General features: G+C 41.2%; 1 protein-coding gene across 4 annotated transcripts in view; it reads left to right on the top strand.

Annotated features, from left to right (window-relative positions):
• GTF2IRD1 (GTF2I repeat domain containing 1) overlaps nucleotides 1-24,806 on the top strand; it is a 228,391-nt gene that overhangs the window by 159,038 nt on the left and 44,547 nt on the right. For all 4 annotated transcript variants that reach the window (XM_056556430.1, XM_056556431.1, XM_056556432.1 and 1 more), the window contains exons 5-12: nucleotides 2,211-2,394; nucleotides 3,456-3,751; nucleotides 8,099-8,188; nucleotides 10,297-10,380; nucleotides 10,859-11,042; nucleotides 11,131-11,156; nucleotides 18,625-18,730; nucleotides 21,972-22,009. In XM_056556430.1, the coding sequence (XP_056412405.1) occupies nucleotides 2,211-2,394; nucleotides 3,456-3,751; nucleotides 8,099-8,188; nucleotides 10,297-10,380; nucleotides 10,859-11,042; nucleotides 11,131-11,156; nucleotides 18,625-18,730; nucleotides 21,972-22,009 (1,008 nt within the window). The remainder of the gene's footprint in view (nucleotides 1-2,210; nucleotides 2,395-3,455; nucleotides 3,752-8,098; nucleotides 8,189-10,296; nucleotides 10,381-10,858; nucleotides 11,043-11,130; nucleotides 11,157-18,624; nucleotides 18,731-21,971; nucleotides 22,010-24,806) is intronic.

The raw sequence follows: 24,806 nt of genomic DNA, 5'->3' as shown, positions 1-24,806 counted from the left end.
GGTCCCCCCTTGTGGTTCTGGGATTTTTGCTTGCCGTTCTTGTGATCATTTTGACACCACGGGGTGAGATCTTGCGTGGAGCCCCAGATCGAGGGGGATTATCAGTGGTCTTGTATGTCTTCCATTTTCTTATAATTTCCCCCACAGTTGATTTCTTCACACCAAGCTGCTTGCCTATTGCTGATTCAGTCTTCGCAGCTTGGTGCAGGTCTACAATTTTGTTTCTGGTGTCCTTCAACAGCTCTTTGGTCTTGGCCATAGTGGAGTTTGGAATGTGACTGTTTGAGGTTGTGGACAGGTGTCTTTTATACTGATAACAAGTTCAAACAGGTGACATTAATACAGGACAAAGTTGCAGGTCTGTGAGAGCCAGAAATCTTGCTTGTTTGTAGGTGACCAGACACTTATTTTCCACCATAATTTGCAAATAAATTCTTTAAAAATCAGACAATGTGATTTTATGGATTTTTTTCTCATTATGTCTCTCATAGTTGAGGTATACCTATGACGAAAATTACAGGCCTCTCTCTCATCTTTTTAAGTGGGAGAACTTGCACAATTGGTGGCTGACTAAATACTTTTTTGCCCCACTGTGTATACATATATATATGTATACTTATAATATATGGGGTTTTCTGTTCCAAAAGGTGTGGTTTAAGGGGGTAAAAAGCTATAAATATAACACCAAGGTTAAAACAAAAAGGAAAAGGAAAGTTTATACATTAGTATTGAGTCCATAGAATATAAAATTGACAGATTATTAAAAGTATAGATAAACAGACCACAGTGCCATTGTGGCTGTCCAAATAAATAGTTTGGGAAAATGATTTATTATGAAAAACAATATCATATAACATAGAAAAACCTAACATCTAGTGATCCACCTGTAATCATAAATCCTACTGTATAACCAAGTTCATGTAAACAATTTCATGTAAGCATAAGACTTCTATCCCATAAGATATCAGTCAGTTAATTTCCTTTTCCTTTTCCATTTAACAAGTAAACTCTCTGTTGTAATAGATAGTATGTTATTGCAACAAAGGTATTTGCTGTTATTGCAACAGACATACCGTATTTTTCGTCCTATAGGACGCACCGGCGTATAAGACGCACCCAATTTATAGGTGCAAAATCTAAAAAAATTAAGATTTTGAACCCAATAGTGATCTTCAACCTGCGGACCTCCAGATGTTGCAAAACTACAACTCCCAGCATGCCCGGACAGCCGACGGCTGTCCGGGCATGCTGGGAGTTGTAGTTTTGCAACATCTGGAGGTCCGCAGATTGAAGACCACTGCATAGGAGGTAATACTCACGTGTCCCTGCCGCTCCGGACCCGTCACCGCTGCCCTGGATGTCGCTCCATCGATGTCGCCGTCGCTCCGGAACGTCTCTGCTGCCGGCCGGGTATCCTTGCTCTCCCTCGCCGCCATCACGTCGTTAAGCATGCCGACGCACGTACGCCATGACGTGATGACGAGGAAGGAGAGCGCCGGCCATACAGGGGATCCCGGCACGGAGCAGACACCGAGGAGGCAGGTAAGGTCCCTCCCGGTGTCCTGTAAGCACTATTCAGTTATTTAGTCGGGCTGTTCGGGACCGCTGCGGTGAAATCGCGGCAGTCCAGAACAGCCCGACTGAACAGCCGGGTTAGTGTCACTTTCCCTTCAGACGCGGCGGTCAGCTTTGATCGCCGCGTCTGAAGGGTTAATACAGGGCATCACCGCGATCGGTGATATCCTGTATTAGCCGCGGGTCCCGGCCGTTGATGGCCGCAGGGACCGACCCGATAGGGGTGTATTCGCCGTATAAGACGCACCGACTTTTTCCCCCCAGTTTTGGGGAAGAAAAAGTGCGTCTTATACGGCGAAAAATACGGTAATTATAGGTATCCTTATTGGCAATTAAGGAAATAGACAGTGAAAGTATTTGGATTTGGTGGTACTTATAGTCATATTGGCTGTAAATATCTCTTACACCTATACCTATATAATTTATCAACCTAGAGAACAGTGTACACAAAATATGTAACATATATGTTTGCAGACCATGTATTACTTGGGGAAAAGCGATGTGAAAATATTAACTAGTGTACTCAACTAATGCCAGAAATCATTGCACGTCTGACCAAGACTTTGTTTTCCAATTTCATATTCATTTTGTTTATTTCCATTGTCATTTACCTTTTTTTTTTTTATTTATTTCAGGTGAGGCTTTGGGAATGTCGAATGTTGTTCCAGTGCCATATGACAAGATAATGAATGATCCTGGTTCATTGGCGGTGATTGGTTTACCTGATGGCATACTGTTCCAAAATCCTTCTGAATATTCCTTAAAAAATCTGATGCTTATTTTAGAACAAAGTCACCACATCCGATTTAAAATTCAAAGGTAATCACATTATGTCTTTTCGTCTTTCTTAGACCTGATTCTCAAAATAGGCTAACAGATTTGAGTGACAGCTTTGTGAAGTGTAGAAAAACCTATAAGACTAGGTTTTCACACAGGTTTTTTTCTGGCGTTTTTGTAGTTTTTAGCCAAAGCCAAAAGTGTATTCAAAAGGAAGATTTATATTTCTTCTTCCTACTGGATCCATTTCTGGCTTTAACTCAAAAACTTTTGTGGCAGTTTTCCCAAAAAAAGCCAGAAAAGAATATGTGGTAACCTAGCCTTAGGCTGGGTTTCCACTTTCTATTTCTTTTGAGAACTGCCACTGCAGGTTTTGAGCCAAAGCCAGAAGCGTCTCCATCTGAAAGAAGTATAAATTATTCCTTAATATTTCCCATTCCTTGACAATCCCTTTCTGGCTTTTGCTCAAAAACAGCAGTGTCAATTCTCCAAATACCTGGCAAGTGGAATTCAGCCTTAGAAAATTCCTTTTTTTTTTTTTTTTTACAGCGGGCAGATGAAAGGATGCCATGGCACAGTGCCCACTTCATGTTCTTGAAAAAGGAGTGCTTCAGTTATTTGTGAATTATAAACAAACAAATTCTTAAATCCATCACTAACAGAACAGATAGATCATCAAACATTCAGAAATTTGTAAAAAGCCATTCAAAGGCCTGAGAGACCCATCTCATACGAGACCCTATATTAATTATTAACATGCTTGAAGGGCATTACAGGGGTACTCTGGGTACTGTAATTTTAAATGTAAGGGATAAGTCTTTGATCAATGATCGGAGTCTGACTGCTAAGACTCGGGGCTCCATCTTTTCCTGTACATGAAGTGGCACGCATATCTATGGGAGCGCCAGAGATACATGGTTTAACACAAGTGAAAATATAGAATGAAGGTTTTGTTTTTGTACTTGACCTGTGATTTAGTTTGGGAAGTTAAACATTTTTTTTTATATGTAATATGAGGGCACACTATAGATGCGTATTTCTGTTTACTACACATCTCCAAATTTGTAACCTGTTTTTATGTGACTTTTTTACTTATCGTGTAGATCTATTGAAGAACCCAACAGAGAGTCCAAAGTTTGTCTGGATTTTAACTGTTCACCTGTTACAACAACAAAGGTTGTTCCAGACACTGGTCCTAGTGCCAAAGTCCCAAAGCCACCTGCCCATGAAAATACATCAAATGCATCAAACTTTATATACAATGTCTCTCTACCCAATCAGCTATGTATGGAGTTAAAACAGGAGATTCACACAAATATCCCTGTACACAGTGCTGCCAGTGATGTACTGAGTCACACATCCCTAGGAGAACAGGCACAAGACTATTCAGATTGTTCTGGTAAGAATTGTCATGTGTGTTTTAGAATATATATGTGGCTAGTTCCTGTGGTATAAGATGTTGTTTTTTTAAATCAGATAGTTTTTATTGACTTTTTTTTTAAGAAACACAGAAATAAAGAAACACACAAACAACCCACTGCCCACCCCCCGCCCCAACAACCCCCATCCCCAAACAAACAATCCGTCTCAACCCTTCAATCCTAACCCAGCAGGCCATAGCAGACAGGCAAGGAATTGTAGTGTGTAAGTCACGGCCTCCCAGGGGCAGATAGCAGGGAAACAAATGAGAGGGGAAGGGCACAGCAAACTCCACATCGTCAAACAGCTATCACTCAAACCAAACAGGAGACATTTAGACCAGTCAGACAAATAGGCCAAACAACAATCCCACCCACACACATGCAAGAAGTAGAGAAATTAGCAATTATGTCACAAACTTCAGAAGGAGTAAACTTCCTCACCCAGGGACCCCATATGCCTTCAAACGTCCGCTTCACCTTTTCGTTTAACGTAGATCCCCTTTTCCAATCGAACTACAAATTTAATCTGAGCAATCAAATCCGCCACATCCGGAGGAGTAGGCCTAATCCAGTATTGCGTTATTAGTTTACGAGCCTGATATAGAACTCGTAGCATGCCTGTCTCCACTAGAGAGGGTTCCTGTCCGCAACCGATAAGACCCAGTAGACATATTTTATGGAGTCGAGCTAAGGTCACCCCATACACTGTCTGGATAAGAGTGAGCACCTCCTTCCAATAAGTGTCTTGGAGTGGGCAGTCCCAGATCATATGCAGTAGATGTGCCTCCAACCTACCACACTGTGGGCACATAAAATCAGGTCGCACCCTCATTTTATGCAAGATCACTGGAGTTTTATAAATTCTGTGCAGGAGACAGCCTATTAGATTCCGACAGAGAAATAGGTAGTAAGTGCCAATACGGTGGACCATTCCTCATCACTCATAACACCAGTATCCCTCTCCCATTTACCACGAATAGTCTAAGGGAATTTATCATGATGAAAGCTCAACAGTTCTCCTCACACCCATGAGATGATTTCCACCGACTCCCTTTTCGTGACCACCAAGTCCTAAACCCTATTAGAATGTATTTCTAACGAGAGGGACCTACTTTGTGTTTGAAATACATGGCAGAGCTGTAAGTACCTATAAAAAGAAGAATGTGGCAGAGCAAATTCCTCCTTTAAGTCCTCAAAGGTCCTAACTACGCCCTGGACAGCTAATGCCTCCAAACTACACAGTCCCTTCCTCTCCCAAAAGCTAGCATCTATAAAAGAATAGAAATCAGGCAAGCCAGGGTTACGCCACAGCGGGGTAAATTAAGTGCAACCAGTAAGTCCGAGTAATTTTCACGTGTGGCCCCAAAGCCTGCACAATAAATGGGTAGTGGGAGAGGAGTCAGGAGGTCTAGTAAGGGTGCCTATCTCAAGTATGTGGAGTGGTGTTCATCCCCCATTTCTGGCCATGAACAATCGTCTCATGGGACCTGACATACTAACAGTTGCCCAACCCCGTATCTGATGCAATTGGGAGGCTAGAAAATACAACCAAGGATTGGGAAGGGCCAAGCCCCCGGAAGATTTATCCCTTTGAAGACTTTCCAGTCTGATCCTAGCAGTGCCCCCCCAGACCAGCTGTCTAAAAAGATGCTGGATGTGTTGAAAGTGGGCCATCGTAATCCACACCGTGGAGTTCAGCATTATATATAGTAGTTGAGGCATCAAAACCATTTTGGCCAGGTTTGTTCTACCAACCACTGTGATGGGAAGCTTACACGAAACTGCCACTTTCTGGGAACTCCTATCCAGGAGAGGGGTCAGGTTACGAGGAATAAAGTCATGCAGAGACGGAGTAATAGAAATACCCAGATATTTAAAACTAGTCACCACCTGAAGCCTGGAAGCAGCAATATGAGGGATAACAGGCAGAGGGCCAATAGGCATCAGTACAGATTTGTCTCAGTTAATTAACAGACCAGACATGAGAGGAGCCAAGGAGAGGGCCGTATCCCCCCAAAACAGCAGCATGTAATCCTCATAAAGCGCTACCCGCTCCTCAATGGACCTATATCGAAATCCCAACACATTAGCAGAAGATCTAATTAAGCAAATAGCAGAGGCAACAGGGGCACCCCTGCCGTGTGCCCCGCTGCAGAGGAAAGGACTCTGACAACTGGCTATTAACCCTTAAGCAACCGGGTCATGGTACAGCAATTGAACATATGAGAGAAACCGAGGTCCAAAACCCATAGATCTCATCACCCGCCACAAGTAGTCCCATTCAACGCTATCAAAGGCCTTGGCAGCGTCCATTGAAACCAGTAACCTAGCTCCATCCCCTTCTTGTGTCATCTACAAGTAAAGGAAAACCCTACGAATATTATCCACCCTGGATTTGTCGAGCATAAACACAGTCTGGTCCCCATGAACTAGCAACAGGACAACAATAGAAAGTCTGTTAGCCAGTACCCGAGCCAGCAGCAATAGGCTTGTAGGAGCCCGCAAACAGCGGATCCTTACCAGGTTTGGGAAGGAGAACAACAATTGCTTCCATCTTGGAACAGGGCAAAGCACCCACCTCCACCGCTGCCTCGAATACTCGCTGCAGTTCTGGCAAGAGCTCACCCTGAAATTGTTTATACACTTCACTTGACAGACCATCAGGTCCCGGGGACTTCTTATTAGCCGGATCTTTTCAAGAGCTATAAATGTATTTTTATTTTTCTGTGGACATGTGAGAGTTTGCCTTGTGCAGAACAAGTTCTCTTTTTTTTTCAAGACCCCATTTAATGTACCATATCATTTATTGAGAAACTTGTTTTGTAGTGAGGCAGGGGAAAAAGTAATTCTTTCATATTTTGGGTTTTGATTTTTTTTTCTTCAAATTTTTGGGGGAGGAGACTAGAAAACAGCAGTTCTCACATACAGAGGATGAATAATGTGATATTTTGATTTCAGACCCTAATGGACACAGCAATACTAATTATGCTTTTTTATTTATCATTTTTAAAATGTAGTATTCTTTGTTATTGGGTTTCTTGTTTGTTTTTCCTTTTCTGTTAAACTTGCTTTTACGCTATTTTTTTTTTTTTACTCCCATGAGGGGCCATGAGCTTGCAACTGCTTGACTACTGCACATTACACTTCACTTTATTATGCCAGATTACATTCTCCTATTAAGTCCCGGCTCTGGCAGCACCTTATAGAGTTGCCAACATGGCAGACCTTGGGGCTTTTAAAAGGCCCCTGGGTGCCATGACAACCCCATGGTATCTCCAGATCATGTTATGGAGGAATCAGAGGGGTGATTGGGTGACAGAGAGGTGGTTAAATGGCTGGAATTTGAGTTTTTGTGAATATCTGACTCCCACTGCATGTGAAGCAAGTTTTTACTGCCATCTTCTAAATACATACACAGTGGATGTGATATAACCGTGGCTATTCAGTGGAACTAGACATTCAGTGGAACTAGACATTGTGCATGCTGTTTGCACAAATTCTTGAATAGTTAACACCATCTGTCAACCACTGGTTACAAAATATAAGTGTTATGGCTGCTTGGTATTTGGTAAGTTTTACAACTAATCAGTAGATATTATGAACAATTCTACATATAAGATATATATATATATATATATATATATATATATATATATAGTAAATTTGAGTAGGCGTTAGTCCAGTGATGCAGATGCAAATCAAAAAATGTTGCAGTATCTTGTAATACCTTCTTAACCCCTGCATATTTGTGAGATGTAACCTGGGTCTTCTGCTTGTGAGCTTAGATTTGCTTTGGAATTGATAAAGGGAGGAATCCCGAAAACGTGTCTCTACAAAATTCTGTTAGTCCAATAAAGGTATTACAAGATACTGCCAGAAAGGAAAGGGCCCTCTGTAGCTTCCTGCTAATTTATATAGGGCTGGGCTGAGGGGGAGGAGTGGAGTGCAGACCAAGTAAAAACAACAACAAAAGAAAGGGATAGAAAACACAATGTGTATTCAAGTAGAGAAAACAGACATGGTCGCCCATCCACAATATGCATTTTGATCTACTTGCTTCTCAGCATAAATTCAAAAACAGGTTGTTTAGTATACATTTTGATCAAAAGGTACAAGCCCACTCTCCACGTCTATGCCACCTATTTAGAGTGGGTCCCTAACATCCCTAGCATAAAATGGCATAGCACTGAGCGGCGACCACCACTGCAGCAACACCAGTGCCCATATATATATATTTATACATATATAATGTAGAATTGTTCATAATGAATGGCATTCTCAAGAGAAAAACATTGTACTCAAATTACCCTTTCCTCTCAATGCAGGGCAGCTATCTTCCGCAGCAAGTAGTAGCCTTAGACAGAATGTACATGCCTCAAAACGGTTGCTGTTTTCAATAGTCCATGATAAAACAGGTAAGGGTTTTATTAAAACTGACTAGATTGATACATGCATAGGTGTTATACATAAAAATGGATGCATAAATTACAGGAATTATAAATAAGCAATAAAGACAAATATCAAAACACTTTATAGGCATAGAGTTAAAGCGTACCTCCAATGCTTTTTTTTTCAATTTTAGGAAAAATGACTATAGTACATCACTGTTCTCTATAGCAAATTTTCTAAATTACTTTGATTTAAAAATTTGGCATTGGAACAATTTTTCTGAGTGCCCGTTCTCCCCTGCATTAGGAGACGGAGCCTTCTGCTAGATCTCTATGGTATCCATTTCCACTGCAAGACCAAGCACCATACCATCACATTCTGCTAGGTCTAGCACTGGAGACTATGGGGGAGATTTATTAAAACATGTGCTGGGAAAAAGTTGACCAGTTGTGCATAGTGACCAATCAGATTGCTTTTTTTATTTGTAAAGAGCCATGTGAAAAAAAGAAAGAAGCGATCTGATTGGTTGCTAGGGGCAACTGCACAATTCTTCCTCCACACAGGTTTTGATTAATCTCCCCCAATGTCTCCTAATACAGAGTAACATGTGATGGTGAACAGGGTGAGCATGTGCTTTGTAAGCTTTTCTGTCTTTCAAAATGAAAGTAATTATAACTTACTACATGAAAACATTATTTATTTTTTTAAATCAACTGGTGCCAAATTGTTAAATTCCTTCTATTTAAAAATCTTAATCCTTCCAGTACTTATCAGCTGCTGTATACTACAGAGAAAGTTGAGTTGTTCTTTTCAGTCTGACCACAGTGCTCTCTGCTCACACTTCTGTCCATGTCAGGAACTGTCCAGAGTAGGAGAGATTTGCTATGGGGATTTGCTCCTACTCTGGATAGTTCCTGACATGGACAGAGGTATCAGCAGAGAGCACTGTGGTCAGACATAAAAGAACAATACAACTTCCTCTGCAACATACAGCAACTGATAAGTACTGGAAGGATTAAGATTTTTAAATTAAGATTTTGAAGTAAATTACAAATCTCGGCACCAGTTGATTTAAAAAAAAAAAAAAAATGTTTTCCCCCGGAGGTATATTTTAAGCTCTAGTAGGTTGCACACAATGTTAGGCACATTAACAAACTAACTTTTTTTTGTAGAAAATTGTATTTTGTTGCATTAAGTTACATATTACATAAATGTCAGGATCCGGGCTGGCGGACGGTGAGGACACTGGAAGTGGATCCTCTGTGCCAGAGAGGTGATGGCGTGGGCCGTACCAGAGCCCGCCGCAAAGTGGGATGGACTTGCTGCGGCAGGTAACCCCCAGGTCGTTCCACCCGGTAGCGACTCAACCTCTCTGGCAGCTGAGATGGCGCAATACAAAAGAACAAGGTAAGGCAAGGTCAGACGTAGCAGAAATGTCAGGGCAGGCGGCAAGGTTCGTAGTCAGGGGCAACAGCAAAGATTCTGGAAACACAGGCAAAGGACACACTGGAACGCTTTCACTAGACACTAGGCAACAAGATCCGGCAGGGACAGGAAGGGGAAGTGATGTTTTATAGGGAAAACAGTGATTGGACTTGATTGGGCCAGGCACCAATTAGTGGTGCACTGGCCCTTTAAATTTCAGAGAGCCGGCGGGCGCGCACCCTAGAGAGCGGGGCCACGCGGGACGGGACAGGGGGCAGGTGAGAAGAGACATGGGATGCGATCCGTGAGCGGGCACGTCCCGTCCCGCGGATCGCATCCCCTCCGGTGACAGGGTAGCAGCGCTCTCGGTCAGCAGCGCCGACCGGAGCGCTGCAAGCAGAAAAACGCCGCAAGCGCTTCGGGGAAGCAGCGGGACCCGGAGCGCTCGGCGTTACAATAAAGTTGCATGTGTGAATTTTTTTTATTATGAGATGAAGCAAATCTCTGTAGCTCACAGTTTTCTTACAGTCACTTGTAAATTGCATTGTTGTGAGTACTACATTGGGCTGTCCTCCAAGAAATGCTTGTTCAGGTCAATACTTAAAATAATAAATTCATGGCTTTCCGCTATCCAAAAAAAAAAAAATAATAATAATCTGTCGAGGAATATTAGTATTAATAATTTATTTTCATTTCAATATTTTGGTAGAGAAATGGGACAATTTCATTAAGGAAACAGAAGATATTAATACCCTCAGGGAGTGCGTGCAGATCTTGTTTAACAGCAGATATGGTGAGTATTGGTTGCTCATCTCTGATACATCTGTGCATCCCTTACATCTGTATTCTATGCATTACATGTTGTTTTCTGGACTTTCTTCATTTAAGTATTGGTATGAAATTAGTGTCCAGTCTAAATGAACTGCCTCATGGGACTGCAAACCCCAGAATAGTAATGTGTAAAATGTTATAAAAAATTCTATGAAAAACACACTTATAACTCCAACAATACAGCAATAATAGTGCAATACAGTTCCAGATAAACTAATTCCAGCCATACAAATACATATGATATACAAACAAAATATAGTATGTGGTATTAACCCCCTCCCCCCCAGAGGAAACAGTCTCAGACTAGGACTAAGTCCACATGCTGCTTCTGACTTTATATAGTAAACACTTTATATAGTAAACACACAAGGCAAATAGAGTCCTGTATGGATTGTGACTAAATAATGTATCTCAAAATAAAAAAAAATGTTCCCTTCCAGCTGAAGCTTTAGGCCTTGATCACATGGTACCCGTACCATATCGGAAGATTGCTTGCCACCCTGAAGCAGTGGAGATTATTGGAATTCCAGATAAAATCTCTTTCAAAAGACCATGCACTTATGGAGTGCCTAAACTTAAGAGAATCCTGGAAGAGCGGCACAATATACATTTTAAAATTAAAAGGTAACATGATGCATTAAAGTAGTTGTGATAGCACAATACAGTGGAAATGGCAGCATTATTTATGTATATTTTTTTTCCTTATTTACAGTATGTTTGATCAGAGAATTTTTGAAGGTAAGTTGACTATTAAATCCTGTTTTTGTCTACTTTTCGTGACTGAAAGCTGAAGTTTTACTTCTAGCTTAAAATAAGTTTTACATATGAGACATATACAATATTCACCGGGTATACCATAAATGACTTATGGATGGGTTCTCAATTTTGGAGCCCCAAATATAACAGGAGAACATGGGCCTCCTCAACAGATGAGGTCGCCAGCAGTGGCAGTAGCCATCCACAGACTAAATTTAAAGGTGTTTTGTACAAATAGGCACACAGTGCGTTATCAGTAACTTTACCTTTTTTTATCCAAATCCTCTTTTATCCTTTGCATTGTAGAGGAAGTTTTTGTGGAAAACTTTTATTCACTAGTATTAGAAGATTTTCGGAAAATAAATGTGGTGAATTATATACCTTCGCAAATGGATAATCTGTCCAAAAAGGAAAGATTGGGTCTCAAATCCTTTAGGAATAATTCAGATTTAATAATTAGTCTTGCGGATAAAGGGCCCTACTGTTTTACTAGACAGGGAGCAATACATAATGGAAGCAAAACGCATTCACGGATATTAATTATTATAAAGTTCTCAATATTAACCCGCTTGTTGAAGACTTTAGGGAAAATGAAAAATTGATTTCTGAACAGGTCAAGAATGACTTATTAAATAAAAAGGAAAAAGATTTCTTGGTGATTAAAAACTATCAATTACCTGTATTTTATTATTTATCAAAGGTCCACAAGTCTGAGGCCAATCGTCTGGGTCGCTCTATTATTTCTGGAGTTAAAGGGGTTATCCAGGAAAAAACTTTTTTTTATATATCAACTGGCTCCAGAAAGTTAAACAGATTTGTAAATTAGCAAAAATAGATTATTAGTCCTCAGCTCAATATCAAAAAGATTGAATGGTAGATGTCTGGTATCAAAAATAGAGAAAAAGAAAGATAATGATTGGACTGATAAATAATAAATTGTTTATTAGAAAATATAAAATATGCGTTACCGCAGGGCCCTACGGTAGCGCACAAATGGTTAAAAGGTACAATAAAATATATAAGAGCAATTGGGTGTTATACTACCTGAGCGAACATGAATAGTATTGGTGATACTCTCAATTACATAGGTTGATGTAGCCAATGTATCTACTATAGCTGCCAGCTATATAGTAATACACTTATGTTACTGTTGCATATAATGCTACACTTATCAAAATGATAGTGTAACTGGTGTGCACAAAAATGAGGATCTAGGCATGAAAAATAAAAAATGGAGACGTTCCTCCTAGAAAGAAAATCTGTTTGATATGCTTATTGATCAAAACAAAACCTTCTATGCAATGAATATTCAATGATTAAATATCCTGTAAATGATAAATGAATGGCAGTCTTGTAGATGGTAGAGTTATATCCTGTAAAGTAAATAAGTATCGTGAAATTGTCCTGAAAAAAGGTGTCCTGTAATATAATAATGTCCTGTAAGAGGTATAGCGTACAGATCAGTTTGTATAGTGGATATTGAAGCTGGATCGCTATTACCGGGTTTTCCACTCCACATTCAAGTTGTCTGCAAAAGAAATATAATGTCTGGCATAGTTGTGCCACTCACCGCACCGCTGGTAAGTAGATGGAAGATGGTCAGATGCGCTCTAGCCGGGGCGGCGTGATGGTCGTAAGATGTGCAGCCACTCTCACCGGCGAGCTGTCCCTTGGCGTCTGACGTCAGAGGTCAGCTGATGGCAGGTCAGCTGACCTTGTGCAGGAGGCTGGTAAGCACTGGATAGCGTTGGATGCAGATAATTGATACGTGCAGATAAAAGTATAACTCCAATGAACTTTAGAGCAATATTCCAGTAGTGGAGGGTTCTGTACCGGTTTAGCAAATGGATTTCAATGCGGATCCATAAAGAAGGTGGATAATAGGTTATAAATGGATAAAGTCTCTCCAGAAAGGAACTCTCCAATAAACGCTGTGTAGCCGCAGCTGTAGTGTGAACTGAATATAACTTGCAAAGGCTCAATCACAGTCACCAAACGCGTTTCGGGGTTCAAAGCACATTAGTAGTACCCCTTCTTTCTAGGAGGAACGTCTCCATTTTTTATTTTTATTTTTCATGCCTAGATCCTCATTTTTGTGCACACCAGTCACACCATCATTTTGATAAGTGTAGCATTATATGCAACAGTAACATAAGTGTATCACTATATAGCTGGCAGCTATAGTAGATACATTGGCTACATCAACCTATGTAATTGAGAGTATCACCAATACTATTCATGTTCGCTCAGGTAGTATAACACCCAATTGCTCTTATATATTTTATTGTACCTTTTAACCATTTGTGCGCTACCGTAGGGCCCTGCGGTAACGCATATTTTATATCTTCTAATAAACAATTTATTATTTATCAGTCCAATCATTATCTTTCTTTTTCTCTATTTTTGATACCAGACATCTACCATTCAATCTTTTTGATATTGAGCTGAGGACTAATAATCTATTTTTGCCACTTTTTCCTATCTCTCTGTGGGGGAGAGCTTTTAGTTAACCTCGCTCATTTTATTGTGGTTGAGCTACACACATCTGTTTACAAGATTTGTAAATTACTTCTATTAAAAAATCTTAATCCTTTCAGTACTTATGAGCTTCTGAAGTTAAGGTTGTTCTTTTCTGTCTAAATCCTCTCTGATGACACCTGTCTCAGGAAACGCCCAGTTTAGAAGCAAATCCCCATACCAAACCTCTTCTAAACTGGGCGTTTCCCGAGACAGGTGTCATCAGAGAGGATTTAAACAGAAAAGAACAACCTTAACTTCAGAAGCTCATAAGTACTGAAAGGATTAAGATTTTTTAATAGAAGTAATTTACAAATCTGTTTAACTTTCTGGAGCCAGTTGATATATATATAAAAAAAAGTATTTTCCTGGAATACTTTAATTCTATTTCTTCCCTAACTATATTGATTTATTTTTGCAAGAGTATGTGTGCACTTTATTTGCGTTTCTTAAAGGGGTACTCTGCTGGTCAGCATTTGGAACAAACTGTTCCAAATGCTGGAGCCGGCGTCAGGAGTTTGTGACGTCATAGCCCCGCCCCCTCATGATGTCACACCCGCCCCCTCAATACAAGTCTATGGGAGGGGTGTGGCATCATGAGGGGATGGGGCTATGACATCACGAGCTCCCGGCTCCAGCGTTTGGGACAGTTTGTTCCAAATGCTGAGCAGCGTAGTACCCCTTTAATGATTCTACACAGTTAATTCTTGAGTTGGGTAATATTGCGTTTCCGAGGGATTTTTTATTTATTACACTTGATGTGAGTTCTTTATATTCTAATATTGTAGAGAAAAAAGGCCTGATGGCTGTTTCTTATTTTTTGGATGGTGACCCCACTTTATCCATATTTTAAATGACAGTGGGGGACATTTATGAAACTTTGCTTTAGTAGTCAATTCCCCCCCACGTAAGCAAAAGCTGTAAGGTAAGCGCCGGAGATAGCTCTGCTGTTCCCTTGTTAGCTACAGAGGTGGTTCTTTGCTATCCTCACTTGTTTATCTATTAATTATTATTTAATTATTTATTATAATTATCTAATAATGGCCTACGTCCCATTGCATTGTTAAGAACGACAGAAGCATAGTACAATTCCTGTTAAAGTATAAATAAATGTAATAAGAATGTCTAGAAGATGTTTGTTTCATTTATAATGGCAATTCAATTAAAGAATACATAATTACATATGTATCGTTTTTTGCTTTCCTCATATTGTGAAATTTGGCAAAGCTCTTTTGCGTTTTTAAGTAAATAAAAATGTTCTCATATGCGTTTTTTTTGTCATTCTTTTTAGTTTTAAATTTGAGTAGAAGAGGTTGATTATGTCAATCAGTGTGAAAAGACAAAAGTAAAAAAAAAAAAAAATCACAGACAGGGAAAATAATCATGTAATAACAAAGAATATCATTTATAAAAGAGGACAATTCATTTTAGAGGATGTAAGGCATTTTAGTAAGCCAGGAATGTGCTGGAGTAAATTCAAGCAAAGTTTTCCACTATAGCGACTTTTTAGTGACAGTCGCATTTGTTAAGTCTCTTACTACTGCAAGTTAATTTCTAAAACTTGCTTACATAAGCAAAAATACATTTTCTTGCTTTTCTCACTCTTAGGGGTGATTGTCGCACAGAAAATTGCGTAGACGCAGTTGCAACTTTTTTGCAAGAATTATATGAAAGAAAAAATGGGTAAATGCTTTCATAAATGTCCCCAAATGTGTTGACATTCAATGGGTTGTTGTATCGCCAGACCAGTGGCTGTGCGATGGGCACTCGATACGCCCCCAGTTATGCAAATTTGTTCATGGGGGTGTTCAAATCCCAATACATTGCACAGTCACAGTGGTCTGACGATATTTTAATTAACCATAGATTTATTGATAATTTGTTCTTTGTGTGGACAGGGATCATGGATGCGGCTTTAGATTTTATCACACATTTTAAAGGAGATATCCAGTGCTGAAAAACTTATCCCCTATCCTAAGGATAGGGGATAAGTTTCAGATTGGGGGGGGTCCGACCGCTGGTCCGACCCCTGCGATCTCCTGTAGGGGGCCCCGGCAGCCCGCTGACATTACCCCCCAATACAACTCTATGGCACAGTCGGAACGCTGCCTTCAGCAATCTCCGGCTCTGCCATAGTGATGTATTGAGGAGGTGTGTCAGCCGCCGCTTCGTGCTATCTGGCCAGCGAGCCGGGGCCCCGTACAGGAGATCCTAAGGATATGCCATAAGTTTCAGATCGTGGGGGGTCCAACCGATGAGGCCCCCCGCGATTTTAAACTTATCCCCTATCCTTAGGATAGGGGATACGTTTTTCAGCACTGGACTACCCCTTTAATAATAACACTTGGGGTCTTTCTTTTACACCTATTATTTCTGATTTAAGTATGGTGTTTTTGGATTTGGAGATATTCAGGGACCCGGAGGATGGTATTCAGACAAGGACCCACTTCAAGAAATTGGATGTTAACAGTCTTTTGGATGCAGGTAGTTGTCGTCACCATAAGTGGATATATAATATCCTTTATGGTCAATACTGTAGAGTACATAAAAACTGTACCTCGGATCAGGATTTTATTCATCAATCGAGAATTTTACAGGAGCGTTTCTTGGAGAAAGGTTATTCTAAACATATATTAAAAAATGCTTTAAAAAAACAACAAAAAAAACCCTTCCTTTTATAACAATATGACCTAGTTAAACCCCAGGAAAAGACAGATTAAAAAGAGTGACCACTTCTCATACTCAGAAATTTTGTTACAGTTTTATTACCAGCTGTAATAGCAATAGAATTAAACAAATCTTGCTGAAGCATTGGGCAGTACTGAAGTTGGATCCGATTAAAAAAAAAAAAAAAAACAGATTCCCTCTGACCCTGGTATAATATTCCGTCAGGCTAAGAATCTAAAAGCATTAAAAACTCCTAGTAGATTGCGGACTCATTCAAAGAATAATCATGCACTACGTTGTAGTACTGAAACATCACGTGATCACACTCATGTGACCCAATCAGGTGACCATCAGGTGGGTACCTTCCAGTGCAGCTCCAGCCATTTTTTGTGCTGCTGTTGGATTTTCAGGACAGGGAGACAAACATTGCAGTCCAATGCTACTGGACAGAGGTTCAGGGTAAGGCTGGGTCCACACTACGTTTTGTCCCATACGGGAGCGCATACGGCAGGAGGGAGCTAAAACCTCGCGGTCCCGTATGTGACCGTATGCGCTCCCGTATGTCATTCACTTCAATGAGCCGACCGGAGTGAAACGTTCGGTCCGGTCGGCTCATTTTTGGCCGTATGCGCTTTTACAACCGGACCTAAAACCGTGGTCAACCACGGTTTTAGGTCCGGTTGTAAAAGCGCATACGGCGCAAAAATGAGCCGACCGGACCGAACGTTTCACTCCGGTCGGCTCATTGAAGTGAATGACATACGGGAGCGCATACGGTCACATACGGGAGCGCGAGGTTTTAGCTCCCTCCTGCCGTATGCGCTCCCGTATGGGACAAAACGTAGTGTGGACCCAGCCTAAGAGAGAGGTTCAATTGTGCATCCCAATATGTGATCTATTTGTTGACATGTGTGTTCAGGATTCAGTATATTGGACGAACTGTTCAGACTGTCCGTCAAAGGATGAACAAGCACTGTGCCAATATACTGAATTCCTTCATGAAGCATAGCGTTTCTCGCCATGTCTGTTTGAAACGTGGGGGAGTCGCGAGTGTGTTATGTTTACCTGTTATTGAAGCTGTATCATCTGATGTGGTTAATGGGTTTCAGGCTCTCATAAATAGAGAGTCATATTGGATTTTTATGTTTAATACTTTGTTGCCGGGGGGACTTAATGAAGTGATTTTAATTCTGATATAATAATTGTTTATGATGGGATCTTTTTGGGTTTATTTACTTTGTTTTATTTCTGGTCATGTGACATGATCAGCTGCTATTTATTCTGATTGTGATGTGATTTGTGTCGTACCTGAAGAAGAATCTGGTCCGGTTTTGTAAAGCGCAGTACATCTTTTTGATAAATCTTTTTAAATAATTTTTAAAGAATTTTTGGACTACCTCATTGGCAGCGCCCTGTGATCCTCCAGTGGAGAGTGGTGTGTGATATTATGGTCTATTGTACACGCCTGGGAGCGTGTGGAGGAAGGAGCAGCAGCCTTATATGATAAAATGTTTAAATGTGTATCTTGCTCAACTATTTTAGGTGAGTTGGTCCTCGGCTCACTGATTATTCACTTGAAAACCTGAAGGTGTTACACCAGGAAGCACTCCTGTTTCTCTTTTGTTATCAGTAACTTAGAAAGACTTGAATAGAGAGAGATGGTTCTTCACTCTGGAATAGGATGCAGCATGTGTCACCTTGTGGAATAATAGCATTGTTATTCTCCATTCTTTTGATATGTGGGGGTACAAGTGGTAAGACCCTCACAGTTCACACAATAATGAAGTACAAATCATACCTTTATTAAAATAATAATAGCATACAAAAATGACAAACATTAGTGGACTTCAGGGACCTAGTCAAACTCCCATCCAGGAGGCAGAACTAGGATCAGGAATCTCAGTCATGAACATGCTTGAAGATCAGAGACAGACTGAACTGTTACAAGTTAAATAAGCAGGGCCCAGCAGGGAAGGGGCTGGCTAGTTAGCAGGTAGCCAGGGTAATAAGACAGTTCCTTGATATCAGCTAAGGTGTTACTGTCTGCTGAAAAACAAGTAGTGGAGCGGAGGAGGGAGGAAAACCCTGACATCTTTTATTTTATTTCTGAAGTATATATGTTTTAGTAAATTATGTTATCCCTGATGTTCCTTTGTTCTTCCTGCTTTAAATGTTCAAATACAAAAATGTATTGCCATGTATTGTGTCTAAGAATGTGAAATTATTATACATTACATTACAAAAATGGACGTCTATCTGTAACCAGGTGCTAAGTTTACCAAAGACGCGTCAAAGTCAGATGTGAACAGTTCAGGAGAAGAAGCATGTGGAGACACTCAGAATGTAGCAGCTGCAGACATGCTTGGGTACCGGTGAGTATTATTTTTGATATATGTGTAAAGAATCCTCACTTTATATGTGTTCAGCTTTTCCCCAATCAGACTGATAATTATATTGGATATTTTGCTACAAATGAAACCAGATAAATTGTTCCCCTTCCAGCACCACACGGGTCCTTTAACATGGGCAGATAACTTGCCTAGAATGAGCTCCAGTTTATGATATAATATCGATTGCCACTTGTTTTCTTTCATTAGCATGTCAATTATTGGAAGGGGTTAATGTGTGTTGGTAGCACATTCCCAAGGTGAGATATGCTGCTGACAAGCAATGACTTTTATGTCGACATAAAAGATTCGACCAGCCAACAAACAAACTTTGCTCAATGGGATGTTTACATGGGTTAATGATTAGGAACAAACACTTAAACGGGGACTCTGGAGGAAAAAAAATTCAAATTTCAAATCAACTGGTGGCAGAAAGTTATACAGATTTGTAAATTACTTCTATTTATAATTTTTTTTTTTTACTTCTTAATCCTTCCAGTACTTTTCAGATTATGTATGCTTTAGAGGAAGTTGTGTAGTTCTGTAGTTCTTTCCAGTCTGACCACAATGATCTCTGCTGTCACCTCTGTCCATGTCAGGAACTGTCCAGAGCAGGAGCAAATCCACATAGCAAAACTCTCCTGCTCTAGACAGTTCCTGATATGAAAAAAGATGGTAGCAGAGAGCACTGTGGTCAGACTGGAAAGAACTACAAAACTTCCTCTGGAGAATACAGCAGCTGATTCTCCAGAGGACTGGAAGGCTTAAGGTTTTTAAATAGAATGAATACAGTACAAAGCTGTATAACGTCTTGGCACCAGTGTTGTGGTTCTAGGGTGGTATTCCTGTCTGCATCTCCACTTATTGTGGAAACCCTGCTGACCACCTCAATTGTGGTTTAGAATTAGAGTACAACAAAACATGCCCCTCCCCCGACCATGTGCTTTCTTTGTTAGAGCCCCCAAAATGGCCATCATTTATTTGAAACGGAAGCAGGAAGAACAGGCTACATTTATAGGGCCTAAATATGTTTGTAAACACCCAGAAACACTGATTTAAGTTTTGTACAACTAAGAAATAATTGTACAAAGTATTTTGGCAGAAATGTCTTGTCCCAGCAGTGTATCCCACCAAATTAACAATCACTCGGTAAACAGCAAAGTTAATAACATTTAATAAAACATTAATTAGCTAAACCAAATAAGACATACATACAAGCATTAATACAATAGTACATACTCCTTGTTTAGCAAACTAGCATAAATCTACCTGTGTGATATAAATATTTAGTGTAGAAATTATACAGCAATATACTTATCCATACCAGGCTATGGTGTTGAGTAGAGATGAGCGAAGTTATAGTGATTCGATTCGTCACGAAGTTCTCGGCTCGGCGGTTGCTGACTTTAGCCTGCATAAATTAGTTTAGCTTTCAGGTGCTCCGGTGGGCTGGAAAAGGTGGATACAGTGCTAGGAGAGAGTCTCCAGCCCACCGGAGCACCTGAAAGCTGAACTAGTTTATGCATGCTGAAGTCAGCAACCGCCGAGCTGAGAAGTTTGTGACAAATCGAATCACTGTAACTTCGCTCATCTCTAGTGTTGAGGAGCAGATGCTTCCCTCTTGCAGGAAGTTCAAGGAGACCAATAAGAGCCATTTCTCAGACTATTATCCCCTAATGCCCCACCTTGTGGCTTAGGCTGCACATACTTCCCTCACTTAAAGCGGAAAAACAGGTTCTTTGGCCACGCTTACTGTGGCTGTGTTTGACACTAAGCTTTAGACCGCGGGGCAGGGAAACATATACTAAATGGTATATCATGGATGTAAAAACACATAATTTCAATATCCATAACAACCAGTTTATTTGAAAACCTTTTTATTCCTCTGTAGTACCCCTTTAACACTAGGAACGTTAATGAATGCGCTGCGGAATCTGTAGGCGCTATATAAATAAATTATTATTAACCTAATCATGGTATAAAAAGCACTTTAAAGGACAGTACAGACAGGTAGTGCAGGTGACACTGATGACAACCATACTTACCTGATCTTGTTCTGTGCTCCGGTTCTCCCGCTATCTTTCTCCGTATCTTCTGTTCCGGGGCCGAGTTGGAGTATGGGTGGAGCTTCCTAACGTTACCGCTGTTGTTTGCTAGCAGCAGGAGCCAGCAAAGAAGCAGCAGTGGTGATGTAAGAAGGCTCACCCATGCTTCAAGTTGACCCAGGAACGGAAGATACAGAGGAAGATAGTGGGAGAACTGGAGCACAGAATGGGATCAGGTAAGTATGATTGTCATCAGTGTCACTGCACTACCTGTCTGTACTGACAGGTTAGTCCAGGTGAAACTGATGAAAGATTTCCTTTAATCCTTGCTATTGTCCATAATAGGCACATAGGTACATATAGTAATGCTTTCAGGGGCCCTCCTAAAAAGGTACTAGATATGATCAATATAGCCATTATCACATAATACTTACAACTTATTGTTCTTAGTAAGTTAATATGTAATTTATTTAGGGAATTTAGACTAAACTGGCAGGTTAGGGAGATAGTTAAAAAAAATTGGCTAGCACAGAGTAAATGATCATGTCATTCATGTGGATTTTCAGATAACAATGTCTGAAAACATCCACATAACATTTTTTGGTGGACAGTAGTCTGCTGTTGGCCATCACAAAAGATTATGTATATTCTTCACACAGTAGTTGACCTAATGCTCAAAACCATCATTTATGATTTGACTTTTATGTGTATGAGCAGCTGTAAGTCCAGGAAAAAAAGATACTGATTCTCATTCTCTATTAGTTACCCAAATCTTACAAAGATGGTAAATTCAGACTGTTGAAATGTTAGGGTATATTGACATGTGACAAGCTTAAAAAATGTAAAATCTCTTCTTGAATGGTGTTGTTTGGGAAGTAAGCACATGGATTTCTGCAAGCCCCTTTCAGAATTTAGAAAGTCATAGAAATGTCTTCAACAAATTTGCTGTGTGTGAATATACCCTGATTTCTGCTCCTCTTCTAAAACGTGCATTAGATTTGTTTAAGGCAAATCTGTGTCGTGTGACCGTGCCATAACTCTGAGCCACTGGAAAATAGAAAAGCAGTGCCTTTTATAAAATAATATAAAATAAACTTGGGGGGCAGTATTTCTATAGAAATTGTTGTCTTTCAAAATAGATTTATCCGTATGTCATATCTCCATTTATTTCATATTTTTAGGTCTGAAACAAGTAACATATCTGAAGAATGTGAGCCAGGTAAAATATAATTTCTTTGTGGCTATGTCTGTGCTGGCTCTATGAACTGTTTAGTTAATTTATGCACCTCACCATGTTAAAATTGTATCAGTAAAGAGCTACTCTGCCCCTAGACATCTTAGGATAGGGGATAAGATGTCTGATCGCAAGGGTTCTTAGCGACAGGACCCCCGCGATCAGACATCTTATCCCCTATCTTTTGCTCTCCTGCAGCACCCCGTGTCATCTACTGCACGGAGCGAAGTTCCCCTGATGACGGGTGATACAGGGGCTGGAGTATAATGATGTCACGGCCCCATATCTCACCCATTTTAATAGGCCGGGTCATATAGACCCAGAAAACCCCTTTAAAGGAGTTATCCAGGAATTGAAAAACAGAGCTAGTTTCTTTCAAAAACCGCTACCCATGTGTCTCCAGGTTGGGTGTGGTTCTGCAGCTCAGTTCCATTGAAATGAATGGAGCCAAGTGGTAATACCACACACAACCATGAGCAACTTTACAATACATTTTTCCATATAAATTCTAGCAAGGGTGCTTTCACACCACGTTTTCAGCCTACGGCTGCCGGATCCGTGCGCTCGTGTAACTCAGCCGGAAATCAATTGACTTTAATGAGCCGAACGGAGTCAAGGTTTGACTCCGGTCTGCTCATTTCTGCCCGTGTATCAGAAAACTAGATATGGTCCAGTCAGAAAACCTGATATGGGTCGAAAATCAGCCGACCGTAGTCAAATGGTGACTCCGGTCGGCTCATAAAAGTCAATGGATTTCAGCGCCGGTCCGGCTGGGGTACAAGAGCACACTGTTTTCCCCACCCCCAGACGGATCCGGCAGCCGCAACATATGTTGTTTGAAATAATATGTTTTTAATACTTTTTTCAGATATTGAAATGTACTTGATGGATCACAAAATCATGATGTGAACAGTCTCTAAGACTGTATCTAAAGTGAATGTTATCATTTAAAAAATGTTTAATTTCATTTAATTATAAAACCTTTTCAAACCAGTTAAAAGGCAGCAAGGATTGTTTTTTCCAACTGTATTAAAAGGGTTGTCCCACAAATATTATATTTATCTTTTAGATAACACGAAACATAGGACAATTTTTTTTTAAATAATTTAATAAAACATGTTCCTGTGTCTAGATATTGCTATTACACACTACTTGTAGTACCCCTGGTGTTATTTTGATTCTATCTAGAATGTTCCTCTAGTTTGTCTGGGGCATGCTCAGTAGCTCAGTACCATTATTATTGTATCCTTACTATGTAACTATGCAACAGCCCCTTTAAATACTATGGACACATTGAAAAGCATTTTTTTTATTCTTGCTTTGTACTTAGTTTATATTACAGTTTTGTTTAGTTTCTCTTTGTGGATTCTGCAGCTAGCTGTATAAGCTCTGTTTTTTCTCTATATTTGTATACAATCTATATTATTTTCTACTACATACTGCCTTTTGAATATGCCCAGGCTGCCTTTTAAATATGCGCAGGCTGCCTGCATAAATAAAAAAAAAAGGTACCGTATTTATCGGGGTATACCACGCACCGACCTATAACACGCACTCTCATTTTACCAAGGATATTTGGGTAAAAAAGTTTTTTACCCAAATATCCATGGTAAAATGAGGGTGCGTGTGTGCGCGTGTATACCCCGATACACCCCCAGGAAAGGTAGGGGGAGAGAGGCCGTCACTGCCCGCTTCTCTCCCCCTGCCTTTCCTGGGGTCTAGAGCCCTGCTGCCTGCCCTTCTCTCCCTCTGGTTATCGGCGCCGCTGCCCGTTCTGTCCCCCTGACAATCAGTGCCGGCGCCCCATTGCCGGCGCCGATAGCCAGGGGGAGAGAAGCGGCACCGACAGCCAGGGGGAGAGAAGGGGCAGCGGCACCCATTGCCGGTGCCGCTGCCCCGTTGCCTCCCCCCATCCCCGGTGGCATAATTACCTGTTGCCGGGGTCGGGTCCGCGCTGCTGCAGGCCTCCGGCGTGCGTCCCCTTCGTCGTTGCTATGCACGGCGCGGCGCATGACGTCATGCGCCACGCCGTGCAGCGCATAGCAACGACTCAGGGGACGCACGCCGGAGGCCTGCAACAGCGCGGACCCGACCCCGGTATCAGGTAATTATGCCACCGGGGATGGGGGGAGGCAACGGGGCAGCGGCGCCGGCAATGGGTGCCGCTGCCCCTTCTCTCCCCCTGGCTGTCGGCGCCGGCAATGGGGCGCCGGCACCGATAGTCAGGGGGACAGAATGGTCAGCGGCGCCGATAACCAGGGGGAGAGAAGGGCCGGCAGCAGGGCTCTAGACCCCAGGAAAGGCAGGGGGAGAGAAGCGGGCAGCGACGGCCTCTCTCCCCCTCCCTTTCCTGGGGGTGTATCGGCGTATAACACGCACATAGACTTTAGGCTAAAAATTTTAGCCTAAAAAGTGCGTGTTATACGCCGATAAATACGGTACTTACCTTTCATGCCCCCATGTAGCCTCCGATATCACAGCACCTGCTGCATTCCACTTCCTAATTCTGGGGGTCAATATCTCACATTGCCATTCAGCAATGTCTGATCGCGGGGGTCCCACCGCCGGTAACCTCCACGATCTCTCCTTCGGCACCCTGTGTCATCTGCTTTATGGTGCGAACTTCGCTCTATGCCTGATGAAGGGCAATACAGGGGCCGGAGTATCGTGACGTCACGGCCAGCCCTCTGAATGCAAGTCTATGGCAGGGGGTGTGGTGACCGTCACGCCAACTTCCATAGACTTGTGTGGTGTCGGGTGAGGATAATGTGTGAATTAACCT

Source organism: Hyla sarda, chromosome 2 (genome assembly GCF_029499605.1).
Source record: "Hyla sarda isolate aHylSar1 chromosome 2, aHylSar1.hap1, whole genome shotgun sequence".
Lineage (NCBI taxonomy): Eukaryota > Metazoa > Chordata > Amphibia > Anura > Hylidae > Hyla > Hyla sarda.
This window is presented reverse-complemented; position numbering and strand designations above follow the sequence as displayed.